The sequence below is a fragment of the Alosa sapidissima genome, chromosome 16 (genome assembly GCF_018492685.1).
Source record: "Alosa sapidissima isolate fAloSap1 chromosome 16, fAloSap1.pri, whole genome shotgun sequence".
Lineage (NCBI taxonomy): Eukaryota > Metazoa > Chordata > Actinopteri > Clupeiformes > Clupeidae > Alosa > Alosa sapidissima.
This window is the reverse complement of record NC_055972.1, coordinates 7,513,250-7,534,825: the sequence shown is the minus strand read 5'-3', so window position 1 is coordinate 7,534,825 and position 21,576 is coordinate 7,513,250. Positions and strand designations below refer to the sequence as shown.

The 21,576-nt window shown below is 43.7% G+C and overlaps 2 protein-coding genes across 2 annotated transcripts in view; one reads left to right on the top strand and one right to left on the bottom strand.

The window, feature by feature from the left end:
* The window catches only part of desi2 (desumoylating isopeptidase 2), a 43,234-nt gene extending 30,908 nt beyond the window's left edge, over window positions 1-12,326 (bottom strand). Inside the window, exon 1 of the mRNA XM_042065815.1 lies at window positions 11,519-12,326. Within this exon, the coding sequence (XP_041921749.1) occupies window positions 11,519-11,557 (39 nt within the window). The 5' untranslated portion in view covers window positions 11,558-12,326. The remainder of the gene's footprint in view (window positions 1-11,518) is intronic.
* Window positions 12,327-14,700: 2,374 nt separating this feature from the next.
* The window catches only part of adss2 (adenylosuccinate synthase 2), a 39,235-nt gene continuing 32,359 nt past the window's right edge, over window positions 14,701-21,576 (top strand). Inside the window, exon 1 of the mRNA XM_042065385.1 lies at window positions 14,701-14,930. Coding sequence (XP_041921319.1) covers window positions 14,742-14,930 — 189 coding nt within the window. The 5' untranslated portion in view covers window positions 14,701-14,741. The remainder of the gene's footprint in view (window positions 14,931-21,576) is intronic.

Below are 21,576 nucleotides of genomic sequence, written 5' to 3'. Positions count from 1 at the left end.
TGCAACTTGCAATAATGATACTTTTTTTGAAAATAATACAATTGAAAATAAAACCTCTCTGCTAATATGCTTACTCTGTCAAATAGGCCTATCAGAAACATGCCTTAATGTTATTGTGTGGTTTACATGACGTTAGTGGTAAGCTAACGTTAATTTCATGTAGATGTCTTGTTAGCCTGCCATGAGCTTCGGTTCGGTTCGCTAGGCAAAACATTAACAAAAAAGTTTGTTTTGGTGCACTGATGACAGTCAGGATCATTTCTAACTAGCCAGCTAGTATTGCTCAGTGCATGTCTATCACATGCTTTACTTGCTACCTGGATAATTTCAGCGAATATTCTTAAGGTGAGATGAATAATAAGAACATTAAACTCCACTGTGTTCGGTGGATTGCTAACTAACGACATCACCTACTAGCCAGCTAGTTACAGCTGTTGAACAATCTCAATAGAATGTTCATGATGGTAAATCCCTTTCAATGCAGTATCCCTTAACGTTTTTCCTTAACTAAAGAAACAATTTAAGGTATTCTGTGCAACACCCTTAAATAAACCCCCTACCTAAGGAGAAATTAAGCCTTAAGGGTCATACTTCAGGGGAAAAACTTAAGGTGTTTTGTGTTTACCCTCACTATGCCTCGCAGTGGCACCATGTGTGCGTGTGAAAAAAGTCCCGTCTGAAACACTGTCGCGCAGCGCAGCGTTCCAAACGTTGTGTAATAAAATACACCGGTATGGCGGTATATTAAAAATTCATATCATAACGAAAATATACACCGGTATACGGTGTGAACCGGTATACCGCCCAGCACTACAGAATGCTGTACTGATGCTGAACAGCTGCTCTCAGTACAACTATCTATCAGGAAAGAGACAGACAGAGAGAGAGAGAGAGAGAGAGAGAGAGAGAGAGAGAGAGAGAGAGAGAGAGAGAGAGAGAGAGAGAGAGAGAGAGACATGGAGAGAGGATGGTTGACAGACACAGACAGACAGACATAGAGAGAAATTGTGCCCAACGAATGTTAGAAAGAGATGCTTGTCAATTAAGACGTCTGTTGTGACTGTGCCTAGACTAAATTGGCCATCACATATTATACAATTATGGGCATATTATTCAATTACACTACTGTCTGGACCCATGTGTCTACGATAAAAAACACAAAAGAGAGATGCGATGAAAAACGGCACACTGCACTTGCAGCCTCGCCCGTAGGAATCGTGGCAGACTGCAAATGCCACATGTTTCAATGCACACTTAGCCAAAGTCATGAGCTCTTTTCTATGCTTTAAACGGTATTTAGGAACAGATACTTGGCCATGAAACATTTGCATCGTCTCAAGATGGCACACATTTGAAATGTGCCTTGCAGATTGGCGACACCAACGTTAATGCAAGCCAAACGGTCCACGCATCCTTCATTGTAATCTTGTTCACATCCATATTATTTATTACAAGCCAAGATATTTGGAAAGAACTGCAGTCGACAGAAAAAAAGAGCAGAGGCCATTACTGCTGCATTAAAGGTACAGTACACGAAAGCTACCTGTCAATAAAAACATTAACCTGATTAAGGTGACACCAGATCGCTGGCATGTAGTTCGATTACCTCAGCTACTCACTTTCTCTGGACTTCAGGCTGCCCAGAGCCAACCACACTGTGGCCAGCCAATGCCAGCGGCAGACAGATAGGGAGAGAGAGAGAGAAAGAGAGAGAGAGAGAGTGGGAGAGAGAGAAAGAGAGAGAGGGAAAGAGAGAGAGAGAGAGAGAGAGAGAGTGGGAGAGAGAGAAAGAGAGAGAGGGAAAGAGAGAGAGAGAGAGAGAGAGAGAGAGAGAGAGAGGGAAAGAGATAGAGAGACAGAGAGAGAGAGAGAGAGAGAGAGAGAGAGACAGGGATAGAGTCAGAGAGAGGGAGAGGGAGAATCTCTGACCTCGATGGCCAGCCACTCAGAAAGAATAGCTGAAGACAGTTGACCTGTTTCGTGCTGGCATTTGGGTAGTCCATTATATCATGCGAAAGGGGCAAACCAAGGGTGGGCAACGGTCCACTGTCCACCCACCCAGGCTCCAGGGCAACAGACCATCTGGAGTCCACACTTGGCAGGACATAAAATTAGACCACATATCAGGCCATGAGGCACTCTAAAAAGTTTACCATTTGGCAAAAGAGAAGAGCTAGTCTGAGCCAAAGAGTTAAAGTCTGTTAAATTCCGGGTGTGCAACACATTACTGAAAAAAATCAGTCAAAAGAGTGTGCTTGATGAGACGGACCGGAGTGTTAAGTGCGGCAGCACTATGGTGTTTTATGGGTCTGGCTAATTACTGGTAGTGAGTTCCCATTTAAGGCATGTCATCCAAACACAAAGAGGCTGACTTCCACACAAATGCCTTGTCAACTGAGCCGCACAGAAGACTGTCAGAGAAGACGTTTCCCGAGTGGAAAACATGCAAATCTGAATCGCAAGACACATAAAAAGCTGACAAGTGTAGAACAGAACAGCTACAAAATATTAACCTACCCTTCCCAGCATACGCGTGCACACACACACACACACACACACACACACACACACACACACACACACACACACACACACACACACACACACACACACACACACACTTCCTGTGCCGCTCTCCATTCTTTCTCATGCAAATAGCGATGTCTGCTCTGAAGTGTCGGTGCTGCTACTGCTGCCTCTGCATTGCAAAGCGGCTCTTACCCCGTGGGGTTGGCACAAGGTCAGCATCATATGATCACACAGCCGGCATTCAGAGCTCCTGCACGGCGCAGAACAGGTGAGCAGTTCAAAGGAGCTCAACAGGCAGCTGGGTGCTCAAAGTGTGAATACACTCAAGTCTACTAGAAGAATACTTGACTGGTGGTGGGTTTACTCTCTAGCCTTGCATATGAAGAGTCTGAATAAAAATGTTAACGGCTTGAGGAAATCAGTTCTTTTAGTTTTGGCAAAAAAAAAATGCAATTCAAAGACACCACAATACACTCTTTATCTTCTTGTTGTTTGTGTTTCAGGAGTTGTTGTGGTACCCTATCATTGCTTACCATGTTTACCATCACTGCAGTTGTTTCTTGGTTCAAAAATTAAAAATCATGTGCAGATGATTGTAGGTCTATTATCTTAAGCACGCGCACACACACGCGCACGTACACACACACACACACACACACACACACAGACTTCATATATCTCTAGAAAAACATAACTCCAACATGAATAGCTTAAGCCTGCTCGTCACGACTTAAACAAACCTCTGTCACCTTCTGTTGCACTGAGAGCTTTAATGATCACACTTAGACAAACCTCTGTCACCTTCTGTTGCACTGAGAGCTTTAATGATCACACTTAGACAAACACACACACCTCAGCTCTCTGCATGCTATGAGTTGCTGCTGTGGGGAAACACACGTCAACGACTGCTGCACATTAGCGGTAAAAAAAAAAACTGCAGCACCGTTCCGGTAAAGCAAAATCTGATACGGTGCAGCAACCGCTTTGCTGGATTCGGTCTGATTTGACACAGAATAACCCCATAAAGCAACTGTATAGCACCTTAGCCAACTGGCAAAGCAACCTGCATCACATAGCCAATGTACAGTGCATGGGGCTTAAAGAGAGTCACTTGCTACCTCTGCCCTGGCTAGAGAAGACAACCGACAGCACGGCGATCAAATGACCTCATGAATCTTAATGAAACGTTGAGTTTTGGGTCGCCGGGTCCGCTCTCCCTCACACCACCAAGTCCCTGTCGGTCAGAACCTCAGCTTTAGCCTCCGCACCCTCGCCAGCCACAGAGGCAACCACACCAAAACACACCCACCTACTTCAGAGACTCTTGGCATTATTGGAATTAGCCGGGTTATTACACACACACACGCGGGCACCTGAGGAGCCACAAGCACCCTGTTGCCCACGACGACCGCACTGTTGCAGCTGCTGCTTTGGGTCTGTTGTCTCCCACACACACACACGCACACACACAGCCTCTCTTTCGCTCTCCAGCTCCCTCTGTCACACACACACACACACACACACACACACACACACACACACACACACACACACACAGACAGACAGACACACACAGCCTCTCTCTTTCTCTCTGTCTGTCTGAACCGCCGGTGTGGTGGAGCGTGGAGGAATAAGATTCTTATCCCTTTGGCCCTGATTACTTCAAAGCTCATTAAAGCTGCCTGTCATCATTGAGCATGGGATCACCCGGCTGCATGCTGATTAAAGCCACACCTGAGAGGGAGATAATGGGACTTTAAGTGCACTTCGCAGGGTGCACACTTCTCCGGGACGGACCCCCACACACACGCACACACACACACACGATTTTCGCTTGGGCTGAGGTGCTCTCAACTACGCAAACACTCATCCAATCTTGCTGACTGGCAGGTCAGTCCTGTTACCAGCTTATCTTTCCACTTGATACCAAGCCCCCTCTTGGTCTGCTCTTTTCTCTGCACATAGTAGCTGCCCAATAGTCCAGTTACGCTTAACATTCTGCAGATAGCGCCTTTCCCATGTGATTATAGGGGACGCCAGGGCTCGACGTTAATGGTTGCCCGGTTGCCCTTGGCTACCAAATTGTTACAAGTGGCAACCAGATTTGGTTGGCTTTGGCAACCAAAACCTCATGCCTGGTTGTCAAACTGGCAACCACTTTTAAAAGTTAATGTTGAGCCCTGGGGGACGCTGCCATTCATTCTGCTGTGGAGTGGCCAATTTCATAAACTAATAACAAACACATCACCATTTCTCTTCATAAAGACATATTTTTGTTTCACTTTTTCAATAGATAAAATTGGCTTTGTTTGGGTTCATCACCCAACTCTTGCATTTCTTTTTTTCCCTCTAATTACATCTTGGGGTCCCGCCGCCTCTTTGCAGCCTAAGCAGTTTAACTTCATTAGCCGCGGCAGAAAGAAAGAAAGAAAGAAAGAAATCCAGTCAGCAGAAATGGCCATCTGGCCATGATCCAGCTGGAAGCTCCAAACCAAACCTGTTACACCAGGGGCTTTCCCACCTACCCCCACCAAATAACAACAACAACAACAACAACAACTAGTGGTTAGCACTTCGGACTTGTAACCGGAGGGTTGCCGGTTCGAACCCAGACTAGTAGGCACAGCTGAAGTGCCCTTGAGCAAAGCACCTAACCCCTCACTGCTCCCCGAGCGCCGCTGTTGTTGCAGCAAGCTCTATGGTATGATAGCAGCAGTACACTCTATTGTACGATAGCAGCAGTAAGCTCTATGGTACGATATTAACTTTCAACACGGAGGGGCACAGACACAGTGTAATGAATCAGTGTTTCCCCTAGAATTTTTTCCAGCAGCGGTGCTATTACTTGGGGGGGGGGGTTGTTGCGCATTTTTTTTAATTTTTTTATTTCTTTTGTGGACATTTTCAGCTTTCTTTTACATTATTGGTTAAAAATGATAGAAGAAAAATGAAATGGCACAACCCAGAAAAAGATTATTTACAATTTATTTAAATTTGTCTTAATGGCAAAGGCCACACCCAATCTGCGAGCACTTAATTGTTCTGGGCTTTTCAAAGAACATCTCTAAGGCTCTTTGGTAATTGAATTGAATTGTTGGGGGGCCATTAATGCTGACACGCATGCACGTAGCCAGACGCTCACCTTGTAGTCTATTTCTCAGTCCCAAAACAACAAACCCACGTATAAAAAAGTAAATACTCACTTTTCTTCTACATCACTCCCACAGTTACCATACAACTCACTCTAGTCTAGCAAGACCCCATCAGTCGGATAGCTAAACAATGTAACCGTGTTCAGAACGTAGGCTAGCCATATGGGCTGCAGACTTGTCTTTGGGCTTGTAATCACCTGACACATCATGCCGCATATATGTCCTGAATAATGAGAGGCTAAGTGCGGATTTGATGCACTTAACTTACTCAAGACTTTCAGAAAACAATTTCGAGATGACGTTGGCCGTTGTGCTTTTACAGTGTGTTAAGTGAATCTCGTGATATTATGTTGCAGCGGCGCTGAAAATCCAGCGGCGGCGCTGCGCCGCTGTTAAATACACTGTAGGGGAAACACTGTGAATGGAGAGCAGCAGGAGCAAGATGGTGCTCAGGCCCCCATTGCCCTCACTGTAGCCAGAGGGAAGAGAGGTGATATGAAGCTGATGATAATGAGCATGTGTGTCAGAATCTCAGAGCACCGAGAGAACACATCGAGAGTGAGATTCATTCATTCGATTGGCTCCACGCGCTCTTACACCAATCGAATGCTTGAGGGTTGGCAGCTCTGGTCTAGGCCTATGCCTTCCATCTATGACAGAAGCTCTGGGTTGGAGTCAAGTGCTTTTTACATTTATTCACTTAGCAGATGCTTTTATCCAAAGTGTCATTCTCCCCAGGGCAACGCGGGGTTGAGTGCCTTGCTCAAGGGCAGCACAACGTTGAAAGACGGGAATTGAACCCACAACTTTTCAGGCTTAGGGCATGCTAGCCCAGCTCCTTAGCCACTACCGCCCGTTTTTAGAATACAGGTTAGGATAAGCTACAACTTTTTACAAAAAGCCATCTCTCACCGTCATAGAAACATAAAACATTTAGACCATGAACATACAGTATGTTAGCTCATCATATTCTCATACTGTTCTGAGCCCACAAACGTAAATCAGTAGGCCTACAATACATGCTTAATATTCAAGTACACTGACTACTGACTACTAATCTTACATCCTTTTCTCAATCACTCACACACACACACACACACCCCCTCACAGACCCTCTCTCTCTCTCTCTCTCTCTCTCACACACACACACACACACACAGACCCTCTCTCACTCTCACACACACACAGACACACACCCTCTCTCTCTGACACACACACTGACACACACACACACACACCCTCTCTCTCTCTCTCTCTCTCTCTCTCTCACACACACACACACACACAGTCACACAGTCACACACACACAGACACAGACCCTCTCTCTCTCTCACACACACACACACACACAGTCACACAGACCCTCTCTCTCTCTCACACACACACACACACAGTAGGCCTAACATAAAAAAACACAACACTATAGCAAATCACACAAACCCAGTAAAAACCATTTCATTCCATTTGCCTGAATAGACACTATAAATCATGGGCCGACCAAAGGCCATGAGCAGAACAGCCTCACATCAGTAAATAAGACAGGAAGCTGTAGGCCCGCCTCTCCATCACTCACGCGAGCGACGGCTGACGCTGTCCCTCAGAAGACAAACGAGTCGTCATCAAGCAGAGCAGGTGGAAAGCACAGCCGCGCCGTTTTTAAAAGAACCGCACCCGAGACAAGCGCGACAGATTTACGCGTCTCCATCCCAACAGTCATCCCACTCCTGCTCATCATAGAGGTCGAGCCTGTGATGCGACTGCGTGTGTGGCTGCCATGATGGCTGCGGAGCACATCCTAAACTGTGTCTGTAAATCAGCAAGGCATACGGGGGGATGGGATCAGCCGCACCACAAGAGGAGAATGAGGATAAACAACCAAAACAAAACGAAACAAACGAACAAACCATTTCAAACAAAAACATTATTCTTAAAAATAATTGTGAAAACATACATTCTGTGGGAGGGTAGCCTTTGTACTAGACCTACGGTTATGTGTAGGATGTGACTATGGGCAACCAATGCATAGCTTACTAGTCCTATTGATTGAAGCTTGAAAGAGACATCTAAAGAGACAATCCTGGTAAAACAAAGACAGCAACTACTTCTGATACACATCAATCAATCAATCAATCAATCAATCAATCAAACAAACAACACTAATAATAGTTTTCAAAGGGGTAACATAAAAGAATGTATGCTTGAAAGAGAATCGCCTCTGCCTGAGCCTTTTTAAGCATGACTGGCTGGGTTGTGATGATGGGAACTCCTCTCCTCGTGAATGCTCGCCATCAAAGGCTGAGTAAACAGAAACGGCCAGAGAGGATGCAGCACAGATCGATCGAGCCTCGTCCACAAGATTAGAAAAAATAAAAAGACACACTAAGAGCTGTAGCAATGATGAGCAGATTGCGCTGAACAGTGAAAGGCTGCTCTTTCTTCAGGGGTTGATGTTGATGTGTGTGTGTGTGTGTGTGTGTGTGTGTGTGTGTGTGTGTATGAATGGGGGAAGGGAATGGACTGACTTGCCTGAGTGATCTCATGCTTGACAACAGATTCACGGAAGCAACCCACTACTTTCACTCTCAGTACGGCTTGCATTCATTTCCACTGCTGCTTTGGTGTGCAGTGTCCACCAACACATACTACAAAAAAACTTAGTCCTGGGCTGTGCAATTAATCGAATCAATCAATTAATCATCAATTATCACTTACAACGATTAGGAAAAAAGCATAATTGAAATGGAGCGATTAATTCAATGCATTGTTTTGCAACAATGCTCTTGCTTTGTCTTAAAGCAACAAAACAAAGAGTTTTTTGTACCTTAAAATAATGTTTCCAAAATCGTTTCAGTGATTCATCAACTGGTAACAGGGTGAACAGCACTTCTGCATTCTCCCTCTATCGGCTATAACTGCACTATGCAAGTTTGCCAGATCGGGTAGCAGATCTGTAGTTCGATGAAGGGAGACATAAAAAACTACAAATTTGACTTGCTTCTGATGTCGCAATACATTATACTTTCATAAAATCATGCAACATACTCTTAACCTGACCCTAGCCAGATGAATTTCGCTCCGCCTAGCTCCACTCATCCATCTGGAACCGATCCATTGAAGTGTTGCTTCAGAAGGCTGGGCCTAATCAAAAAATGCTTGCATATGATTGAATAAGCCACTTTTCCGTCATCTATTGACGTGCTACTTCAACCACTCACATCGAAGCCAACCCGTGACGCTAATAACAGTGTCACAGTCGCTTCTACGCTACGTCACATCTATGAAACTCCCGCCCTGCGTCCTGATTGGCTGAACCATAAAGTCGGTTGCAGAAATCACTCTCAATGGAAGAGGTCCCAGATGGATGTGAGTGAAGCTAGGCGGAGCTATAGCGGAACGAAATTCATCTGGCTAGGGTCAGGTTAACATACTCTACCTTGTCTGTGGACATCGTTATTTGCAAAGCCAGTGCTGGATGAACAAATAGCATGCGTGCGACAGAGGAAAAGTTCTTTGGTGTTGTTTTATGTTGTAAATTGAGCACACCCCATTGCTTTACAGTGGTAAAAATATTTTGCCTGTATTTATTTGTTTTCAGTTGAATTATATTTCAAATTCAATTTAACTTACTGTTTTCTTTTTTCACAGTTTAGAAAATGGATGATGTTTCCAAAACCACTGAGTAGGCTAATCGTGTATTATATTTGATCTCAATATTGACCAAAATAATCCAGATTATGATTTTTTTGTCACAACCGAGCAGCCAGTATCTCCACCGTACACCATTATTGCTAATCTCACTAATATAGGTGGCAGAGTGGGGAGACCCACCACTGTGGTCTTCAGGCAGACCAACAAGGACAACACAAACAGAATGAAAGCGCCGGCAGCAAGATCTAATTACTGTTCCCCCAGTGTTTCCCATACATTGACTTATTTGTGGCGGCCCACAACAATATCAACATTGACCACCACACAATGATTTTCCAGGTTGTGCTAAATTGTGCTTTAATCTGGTTAGCATCATAACCATGCTGCGCTAATTTGTTAAAAACTGTTGCATTCAAGTTAATTCTGCAAACCTACCACCACAAATAGAATTACATTCTGTGGGAAACATTGTCCCCGGCTAATGCCCTTTCATGTCCCCCTTCATCAGACACTTCGAGAGGCAGGGGTAATGAGCCTAAACAGGAGAAGAGACCGTAGGAATTCCCCCATCCTCGGCACAAACAGCTGTCTTACAACTACATAGAGAGAGAGAGGACCAGACAAACACTGGACACAAGAGGGAAAACTGAGCAGGTGAATGCAGCGGTCGAGTCTACTAACGCACATCTGATGGGGCTCTGGCCCAATAATGAAAAAAAATCATGGAGAACATTGTCAGGTTCTGAAGAAATGGAACCAACAACTGGTCGGTCATGGTCATATTGGGAAATTTGGTGCCAGAGTTATTGCACAGTGAGTGATTTTTGGACCCATAGCTTCATAGACATTTTGCATTGATTTAGGGGAAGTGAGATGGAGCCAACAGGAGAGGAAATTCCTGAGAAGTAAGCTAGTAGCCCAAACCCCTTTATCAACAAGAGCCTGGTTATCTTCAGCATTTAATCTATTATTTAAACTAGTATTATTATTATGTATTATTTATCTCTTAGATTTCGGAAGACTGCGTTGAACATGATGTCCCTGACCATTTCAAAGGATAGCCATCAACTCCTTTTTTTAGTGATAATACAAATTCTCTCTCTAGTTTTGACTGCACTGAATGCAAGGTCCATCAGTTTTGATGTAAAAACATCAATGACCTCTCTGTCCCAAAGAAAACTCCAATCAGAGATGAGATGTCCCATGTTACCGGAGCAACCGCAACATTACCTTCTGTCTACCTAACATAGACATGAAATCAAAGACACAACACACTGAAGGAATTATTTCAGGACACTGTCTTGTCTGAGATGATGCAATCTACTAATGGCTGTGCTTGTCATTCAACACGTACGGCTGGATAAAAAGGCTACCTATTCTATTATGTACATGAAAGTGTCCTTGATGTGTGAAACAGACTTTCTAGTGTGTGCAGGCTCCCACCGCATATCCAAACAGGGAGCGCTGGTCAAATGTCTCATCAAGCATGAAAGCTTAAAGAGGAAACAGTGCTATGGACACAAACCAAGAGATGTGGCTTATGACACACCAAACACAAGATTTTTTTAACAAATAAATCAATCTTAAATCTTGTATTAGACTAGAGAAACACACATGCACACACGCCGAGGATGAGAGAGAGAGAGAGGAAGAGAGAGAAAGATGCAAGGAAGATGACATTACACTGATTATAATCATACAGTACACACTACAGACCACAGGGTCAGAAGCACCTCGTATTCATATCACACCGTGTACAATCCTCCTTATGAAGACAATAAGAACGAGACTCTTGAAATGCAAAGACCAACACACTTGCTATTAAAAGCAGCACATTACCTAAACTGAAAAGTTGCATTCAGGCTGTTTGAAAAAGATAACTTAGGCCTATAGCTTTGGACTTTGGCTTTCTCTTTCTCTTTCAGCATCATCCACTATTTCATAAAGTTCCATAACTTTGAAAGCTTCCCCAACCTATAACTCAACTTGCTAACACAGTATGATATCCAGAAGCAACACAGCTGATGTGTTTGTACGCATCTGTAACGCAGGTCAAACCGTGAACTTTACCGTTAGAAAGGCAAGTAACGTTAATTGGGTCCACTATGAAGAGAGCACTCAAAAGTTCTTGTTCCGCAACACTGAGACGGGGAACGAAGAACATCTGGGGAACTTAACGGGGTACTCACCATATCATACACGTTGAGAATGATTGTCTCGTTTGCCATCACACAGTAATTTCTCCGTTCCACGTCGATGTTCTGACTGGTCCCTCCACTCCTCAGCGAGGAAGGCTTTTCTCCAGGCTAGCGACCTAGCCGCTCTTCCTTTGACTAGAAGCTAAAAGGGTTAGCCAACCAGCTAACATGAGCTAGCTAGCGTACTCTCCGCTATTCTGTAAAAACCACAACCAACACTATGAACTAGAAGAGATCCATCGGTTCCCTTCTTCAAAGACGGTCGCTGTATTGGATCCGTTTTGTTTCCGTAGTTTTATATTGAAGAAAGGCATCCGTGAATGAATTTCAACAGTAAGAATGAATGCCAGTAACGGCTGTAGTAATACAAGGCAGGCAGCCAGGCAGCAATCTAACTTGGCAAGCCTCCTCCTTCTCGTAGCTGGCTAGCTGTCAACCGGGCTCACTGAACTAGTCAGGAGCTAGCGAACGTTAGCTTTACTTCTATGGACCGCAACAATGCCAGCTAATGTTAGCGACCATCTGATCCGAGAAAAAAAAACTCGTCGAATTAACTATACGTTTTTCTTACTAGTTCAGCAGTGTATATGTAACACAGGTAACGTCACTCGCTTAAAAACTAGTAAAGGCGCTTCAGCGACGAAAAGCAACATTTCTTGTTGTCTCAATTTGTCTTAACGGTGGAGGCTCCACTTCTTGGATGAGAGGCATCCGTGCCGTGGCAAAGAGCTGCTGTCTGTGCTGTGATGATTGTGATTTGCTAATGTTGTTGAAGACCCTCGGGGACCAACGTCACATCGGCCGCAACAAAGGGTTAGGCCAACTTGATAGGTCTTGATCTAGTCTACATTTTCACTAATATCGCTATTAATGTTAAGTCAAAAAGGCTTACTAGCTTTTGCACATTACTTACTTTCCATCTTCCGGATGTTATTCAGGGGGAAGAAAATACTGTCTCCGCACTGACTGCCAATACATTTGCAAGGAATTTGTGGAGAATGTGGAGAAACTGTCGTTCACAATGCATTGCAGTTTATCAGAAAACCAACATAACTCAAAACAGTTCTGTAGTAAAAGTAGGCCTAAGGAAAACCACAATGTAACTAATATAAATGATAAAACATTTAGCCTAGGCCTATTTCAACATTGTTTACATTAACACACTGTACAATGATTGCCAATACAGGCTACCATTAATTCAGAACAGCACTAATCAATAGTCACTTAATAAAAAATATAGACCTATATTATTTCCACTGACTAAAAACCTAGTACAATATTAAGACAATTATTAAGTTGCATGCTGATCTGCATACTGCCTAGTCCCTCCTACAGAACTACACCAACTAGGCCTAACATTTGGGTTGAATAGAACAGAACAGAATTTCTGTCATCAATTGCATTTTTTCCATGTGTAATTCACAGCATATGTGAACATACAGTATATATAAAGCTGGCCATCTGCTTGTGTAGAGAGACCATTGCAGATGATTCACAATACAACGGCACATCTGGTCTTTAATCAGCCAAAGAAAACACATGTAACTCCTTTGTGAGTTACTCTTCATCAGCCTTCTATGGCAGCCAGAATTCAATTGAAATCTCTCACTCTGGTATAGACCCTTTCAACAATAACAACAAAAACAATCCTTGAACGTTCTATTTGGGCCCCAATCTACTTCCTCTGCATTAAGATAACATATGGAATGTTAAAAAGGAAGTCTTGTGGGGCCAACTATGATGCTGATAATGGAACTCTCTTGAAAGGGTCCATATAGGGTACTTACTGGATCTGCACTTTACTAATAGACCTACTACATTGATTCTATGATCCTCTCCCCTCTCACCCACGTTGGTCCTCAGATGATCCTACGTATGTCAGCTTTCCATCATCAAGAGGTCACAGTGAAGTTTTGTTTTCTTCTGCGATTCGTTGGTGGAATGATTTATCCAAATGCTCTTTGTTGTCCTTGTTTCTCATTGAAAACAAGGCCTTTTTAATGGTTATTGCTATTATTTTGTTAATTCTATACTTTTCTATAAACTGTTTATCTTTATGTTAATGTTCATGTCAAAAGCCTCTGCTAACCATAAAAATGAATGTAAAGCTGAGTGTGAAAACACACACACACACACACACACACACACACACACACACACACACACACACACAAATAGGCTATGAATAGGTCACAGGGAGATGGAGGGCAAAAAAGTTGTTACATGTCAATTGGATCAGTTAGAGGGAAGCAAACCAAAATTGTATGATTGAATCATGTCTCTTATGGTTTAGAGATTCCATGGGTCTGCAGACTGAATCATGAAAAGAAACAGATTGCCATTTATTTTCCCATCTTTCAGTGAAGTTACAAAGTACAATTTAACTGCAGCACAGTACACCCTACTGTGGGGGGGAAATCAACTGGTCTTGGCGAATAGGCATGCTGCCACCTAGTGGTTATTAATGTAAACTGAGAGGTTATCAATATAGGTGTTTTTTCTTTTTTTATGCAGGTTTTACACAGAAATTCAAGTGTGTTTTCTGTTATCTGTTATTTTATACTGTCTATGGACTTGTGACTAGATAGGCTTACTGGGTTCTATTACATCTAGGCGGCTAGGTCTACTAAGTTTTACACACGTCTGACTGTACATGTGAACACATGTCCAATAGCCGATTAATGCTCCCACTTCATTTTATCATATGGCATGGGCTTGACAGACATACGTTTTGGCCTCGCTGTCAAATTAGGGTAAACATATAAACATTTAAACATTTACATGTGAAACAATTAAACATTTTTTACAGTCATGCATAACAGTTATGACGTTTGGCTACACACAATGAGATTCACGAGATTTGAGATGACACTCTCCAAGAGTTAACCTATACAGTAAACCTATAAACCCATACAGTGATTTGTTGAAACCAGTGACTGTATAAAACATAACTGAAAGAAACCACACTGTCCATCTATATATTATCTACAGTCGTTGGGTTCAAACCTCGCAAGCAGTGCAGCAGCCATAGGTCTACCCTAAGGGTCTACCACCACTATCTTCATGATTGTAACCAGAGCCATGTAGGGGCTCTGTTCTCTACCGCTCTGAGTCGCACCAACACACTGACGAGGGGGCGTGTTCGACCGTCATACGCAAGTTCTGAGCGCGCAGTGCCTCTCTCTACGGAGCCCAGTTTGAAGCAGGAGTAGTCATGTCAGCGAGCGGGTGTGATCAGGGAGCTGGGGCACAGAATGGAGGTGCCCACAGGAGCAAAGGAGTCCCCGCTCCGAGTGTTGGCAACAGAGTTACTGTGGTGCTCGGTGCTCAGTGGGGCGATGAAGGAAAAGGAAAGGTGGTGGATTTACTGGCTCAGGACGCGGACATAGTCTGTAGATGTCAGGTAATGTTAACAAGTCATTCACTGCCAACAGATCTTGCTAACTTAACTCATGTGTGTATACTGTTAACTTGATTTGGTGTATTAGATTACACTGTTCATTATCGTGATCCGTTTTATTTACCTTAACTGTTAGGAAACGAGCAATCCTTTCAACTGACGAAACACATTATAGGGTAATGCTAACTCGTTATAGGGTAACGTTAAAGGATTTAACAGTGCACAGGGAGAAGTTAAAAGCTAGCCAACACGGGAAAAGGGTAAAATGGCTAATTCTCCAGTACGACAGCTATGATATAATGCAAACCTTGCTGTTACCTAGTCTGCAAAGTGCAATGTTGCGGTAGGTAGCAGGTGTGATGTTATTTCAAAGTTGACAAGCATTGCGCCAATCGCTTGGTCATTGGTCAACGTTAACCTAAGGGATTACTTAAAAGCTGTACGAGTTGAATATCTTGCGTTATACTGTTGCTTGCCCCCTCAGATGCAGACGTCTGGTAGTAGTAGCTATCAGTTAGCTTCACTTGCTAATTGCAATATGCATACTTCTATATGACAGTATTGTGTAGTATCAGGCACGGTGTCATACCGACTACCAAAGGAATAAGCACAATAAAATGGCGGGTTTTGCCGATTTTTGCTTCGTGAACTTGAGAAGCATCCCAACAAGTTTGTCAGTTCATTGGCGAATAGAATGAGAATGCCTCTAACGTTGACAATCAGGCGCAACAATTCAATTTCCTCTTGCTAGCAAGCTTCCTAGCTAATGTCACCTTGAATTCGTAGTTTACCCTCATCATGTTAGTGTTGGAACGAGATTGTAAAGCATTCATGCTTTGATCAAACGTATGTACATTCATTGTACGTTAGGTGATGATGGAAAAATATATTGGTATCAATCGTAAGGCCTATTCAAAGCTTAATTTATGAGCTAATATGAGCTAACGTCAGCTAGGAACCCCAGCAGTTTAGCAGCACGCTTGTATCAAGGCATGCTAATCAATCATGCAATTTGTTAGATTATATCATTCCTATTCTTTCAGGAGAGGTGGATGCTCCTTAATGTGTCACTACCATTGAAACCACAGGTGATACACATTGGTCTGTTAGAGGTGATATGATTAGCCGAATAGACGGTTGACTGGACTCCTGGTCATTCTAGTGACATTTTCATGAATAAGTTCATATTGCAAACTACTATTAGGATCTTCTTGGGTGGTGAAGAATCTAGTACTATCAGAGACTTAACACAGGAGACTTTGGTACTTTTCACAAAACTCCTCTGTGAGCATTGTTCTCTCCCTCTTATATACACACACACACACACACACACACACACACTGGTCTCTCTCTCTCTACTCTGCGCGCACACACACACACACACACAAACACATTTTATCTCTCTCTCTCACACGTGTCAGTCCACCATTAGTGTGGTCATTGAAAGTATATGTGCATTCATAGTTCATGCCCCACCACCCAAACAGGTGCACAACTGCGTATGCGTTCCCTCCAACCCCACCCCGCCCACTAGCCTATGTTACTATATTCTACATTTTATATATATATATATATTCTGTGTGACTCCATTCTCCCCCCTGTTAGAGATGGGTGCGTGGTATGGCTATGCATATGTAAAAATAAACCACTTAATGGCTCAGGCCACCCTGCTGTGTAAGTTTGTGTTAGAGAGAGAGAGGGAGAGGAGAGAGAGAGAGAGGGAGAGAGAGAAGCGGCGTGAGTGAAAGCAGATAGTGGCATCTTTTTATAAAATGAGCTGCCACAGCAAGTGGTAATTGATTGCCTTTCCTTACTTGTCACTTAGGCCTACTATTGAAGGAGAGGCCTGTTCAGAGCTTGTGCAAGCTTGTGTCAAAGTTCCCACTGGTCTGGTCTGCTCAAGACAAATTGCCACTCCATGCAGTCAAATAGCTTTAAATGGTGAGAACTGTAGCCTACATTAAATACACGTTTGGTGTGTTTTACAGGTTTTTCTGTTGAACTTGAATGGCAGCATTTCTTTTTTTTTTTTTAATGGAAAGCTTTCTGGCAAAATCCTTTGCTGTCTTTCTTGAACACAAGAATACTTACTTACTTTGTGGTAAATGATCACTTACAGAACTAGGCTACTTTACATGCTTTTCCCCACCCTCCCCCCATTTTAGTTGGACAGAAGCGTAACCATAACCATTACAGGCTATTTCCGATGTGTGAAATTAACCATTTCTGAAAAACCTACCCAGAGTCAGAATTTCACCACCCAAACCCACTGAGCCACCACTGGCCACTTCTTTGCCTTCTTCAAGGCAACAGTTATTTTCCACCGTAGCCTGCTCAGTGCTCCATGAAATCGGTCACCTTCTGTTTCATTTAGGCATGTTTAGACATGTTTGGTAAGGTGTTCTGCATTTTTTGCCAAAGGCATGCATTGGTGGACTTATTGTCGAAGACTAAAAGCATCCATGAGATAAGCTAAACGCTAAAACTGCTGTGGAACAGATACTGTCAACCTTGGCCCGTCTTTGTTTCAGATATTCACCACATGTTTTATCTGATATAACGGGTCAAATAGAACAGGTCATCTTGACCAGGAGCCATTGTATGCTGACTGTCACTCTAACTGGCAATGGCAATCACTTGGCCTCTTCACCTGGCTTTCGGTATGCCTAGTTAAAGGAACTCTGTTTTAACACATAGATCTCTGTTTCTCGAGGTCTCCAAGTGCTGTTGAAAAAGCTTGAGTTGCTGCAGCCAACAGCTAGAGCAGTCAGACAGCTACAGTGCTGCACTCTGGGGTTGTTCATTTTCGTACGGGCAGTACTCCTCGAGAAACAAAGATCTGTGTGAAAAATCGCCGGAGTTCTCCTTTAAACCTAGTGTCTGCCCCCTACGTAAATGGATACATTCGTTTCATACTTTGTGATCCACTTTGTCCGTATTCTTGAGCTTGATGTGAACTGACTAGAGAACAGAGGAAATAAACACAGAGAACGGACAGAGACTCCATCCGTATCCACATCTCTTTTTAACCTGAAGTAGAACGGTATGGTCAGAGAACGTAAAGGGTCCAGAAGATTAACCATGACTGGGCTATTTAGACTTTGTCTTATTCCAGGGTCCAGGGATATTGAAGATACGTGAGTTAGAAGGATATCCAGAATTTCCTTTTGCAGTGACAGGTTGGCAGTTTATTGGTGGTAGCTTATAAAAAAATTGTCACTGTTGCTCAAGTGATATAGCACCGGCTGGCGACCACACCAATGTCATGGTTCAATAATGAACTACCAGGAAGTATGTGCACTCATGAAAATACAGTGGTAACTTACTGTGAATTGCTTAATGGGTAAATGAACTCAAAGATTAGTCATATGACTGCTCCAACAAGCGATCACACCCCATTTGTTTCTTTGTACTGGTGTTAATGTTTGCAGACAGACCAGGCAACTGCAAACACCTGTACTTCTGGTTGAGCCAAAATGGGTCACCCAAGGACGGAACTGGCTGGCCGCTTTTTCCTCTGGGGTTCGTAATGTGGCACGTCATCCCCCACCCCACACACACACACACACAGCTGGTGATAATGTGGTATGTCTGGGGGAATAAAGCCCCACTTCAGCCTGTGTCTCCCGTGCCCCAATACCACACTTCCCTGCCATTGGAGCTCTGCTCCCTGCTGGGTACTATGCCCTCGGGCCAGCCTCTGTCAGTGGGGGCCCTGGAACATGGGAGATAGTCCAAGAGCGCCTGTCATTCCTGGTACGCACACACAGTCACGCGGGGTGGCAGGCAGGACTTCAATCAGACTTGAAAAATGTTCCAGGTTATTGTTGGGAATAATGTCTGTCCGGCAGTGCTGGTTATGACTGTGTCATAGTATAGTGCGTCATACTCAGCTTCCTCTGTGTGTGTGTGTCTGTGTCTGTGTGTGTGTGTGTGTGTGTGTGGGGGGGTTACCATGTGTTCAGGGCATCATCACAAGCAAGTCATCTGATTAGGCCTGTATCTGTTGAATTGAGTTCACACTATAACAGTGTGCATTACAAACAAAAAGAGATTGATTGTGGAGCCTTTGTGCGTCATTAATATCTCCATGCTCATTGTATGTGGAGAACTCCAATATTGGCACATTAAATAAAATAGTTTATTTAAAGACAACCTAATGATTGATACCACATGGGCACAAAAAACAAGTTTATAATACCCTCAATGTCACTGTTTTTGCACTTTTTTTCAGAATATAGGGCCTCACGGAAAATGGTTGCTTCCTAGATGATGTGTTTTCAGGCTGTAAAACTAAAGAAATATCAAGGGATGGAAAAAAAAAAATATGAAAAATATATAATATATGAAAAATATATGAAGACATAGTATTTGAACAGAAATATTTGACAGGCCTTGGTTTTGGGACCCATTCAAGATATAGACACGGTCTGACACGGAGTGACCTATGTGCTTTAGTGACTCTCTCTAGGGGACTCGCTAGAAGATATCAAATTGACCTGCCTTCCCACACCTCCCTTCAAAGCCTTCCATAGCAGTTCTGCATTGGTTTGTGCGATGTTAGCTTTTTATTGACCTGTCCGTCATCCCGGGGCGAGGTGGTATTTTTTGGCCTCTCCGCGTGGTGCAGCCTTATGACCCCCCCCCCCCCCCCCCCACACACACACACACACGCCTAACCCCATCTACCCCTGCATGTCCCCTTAACTGGATTGTATGTTGCATCACGTCAAGCAGTCTTCAAGGCCTTGTGTGTGTGTGTGTGTGTGTCTGTGTCTGTGTGTGTGTGTGTGTGTGTGCTTGTGTCGTAAACACAGCCAATAAGGCGAGGAATCCATAGTGGGGCCACACTCACCTCCCACCCCACTTCCCCAGCCCCATCCCGCTGTCCCTGAATAGCTCCATATCAGCGCCCCCTGAAGCGCTAGGACCCAGGGGAGCAGGAATTAGCCAAGATTCCTTCGATAGCGCTCGTAGGCTCCGTTTCAGATGCGTACTGTATGGGGGACCTGTTGAGTCACGGGACCATCTCGATTACCAACAACAATCTACGCAGGCCCAAAGCACACTCTCAAATCACATGTTGTGTATTGTTGCTACAGCAGCAGACCCTGAAGGCCTTCTTGGTCAAGGCCTTCAATAAGACACATTCTTCCCGGAAAGTAATTCATCCGTGTAAATTCTGTGGTTTTACAGTACAGTACAGTAGTTATGCACCTGATTCTGAGTACATTATACACATCTCTATATCACTTGTGTAGTAGCTAGCTATGCTTTTCCTGAATACAAATATGAAAACTTGTTTTACTCACTAATAACTTTAAGCTTAAGTTGGTCATTTTAGTCTGTAGCATTTACTTTTCAGTGTTCTTGATTTGCCTGTAGACGTAGGTGTTGCCAGTTGCCACAAGCCTGTCTGTTTTGGTCAGTGTTGGCTGTGTGGTTGGTGGTTGGCTGAGAGATGCCTCTTAAGATATTTGGAGCGAGGGCCTTGTTTAACCTGGGCAGACACTTGAAATTAAGAAGCTGTTGATGGTTTAACATGTTGCCTCATTGTTCTGTGTTGCCAAGGGGATGAAAGGTGCCGTGTGTATGCACACACACACAAACACACACACACAGTCTCTCGTCATGTTCTATTTGTCCAGGCCTCAATTTTTGTCCACTTTTTTTTGTTATCCTGTTGTCTATATTAACTGAAAACTAAGTCCGAACTTGCACTTGCTTTAGAGAGTAACGCGTGTTACTTGTGTGTTTTGTATAACTTCTCCTCCCTCGCCCTCTTCTCTGCTTCCTCCTCCTCCTCTTCATCCTCCTCCTCTTCCTCCTCCTCCCTGCTCTGTTCTGTGTTGTTGACGTTTGTCCTCTCCCAGTTCACAGGTGTGGTAGAAGTGTTCGAGTTCCCGCTTGGTTATATTTAGGCAGAGCCCAAACTCATAAAGCTGTCTCTTTGCTGCGGCCCCCAGCAGGCTGGCCGTCACTCATCAGGAGTTCTAAGTCAGCGCTGAGGTCCTACGTTTTACATTTACATTTGCAGACGCTTTTATCCAAAGCAACATGCATTTGTCAATTATATTACAAGGGCCATTCTTCCCAGAGCAACTCGGGATTAAGTGCCTTGCTCAAGGGCACAACGGTGGAAGCCAGAAATTAAACCCACAACTTTTCAGGCTAGTCCAATTCCTTAGCCACTACACTGCCACCGCCCACACAACCCGTTCTTAGACACACAATTACATGCATTTAAACGAACACAATACAGGAATTCCCTGTTGCGTTAAATGTCCCGTGATAGGAAAATGTTACTTTTTCAGTGCTTTGGGTTGCATGTGTTTGGGTGTTGGGGTTGGGCGCCAATACAAATACACAGAAATAACAAAACCCAGTCTGTTTATGGGCTGCCCAAGTCTGGAAGTGTGCTTCTTCAGAGACAAGGATGAGCCATTGCAAACTCATAGATAGTTGACATAGAGAAAAGAAGGTTGTTGAAAAAATAGCAGGGGTAAAATATGTGACATACCGGGTACCCGCTTAGCGCTAGGGGGTACCCAATTTGTCAACTAACGAAAAGGGTAATGTTTCTGGTAAGAACATCGAAGCTACATAGGCTGTCCTGCATGCGTATGTTATGGGCATCGGTATAGACAGA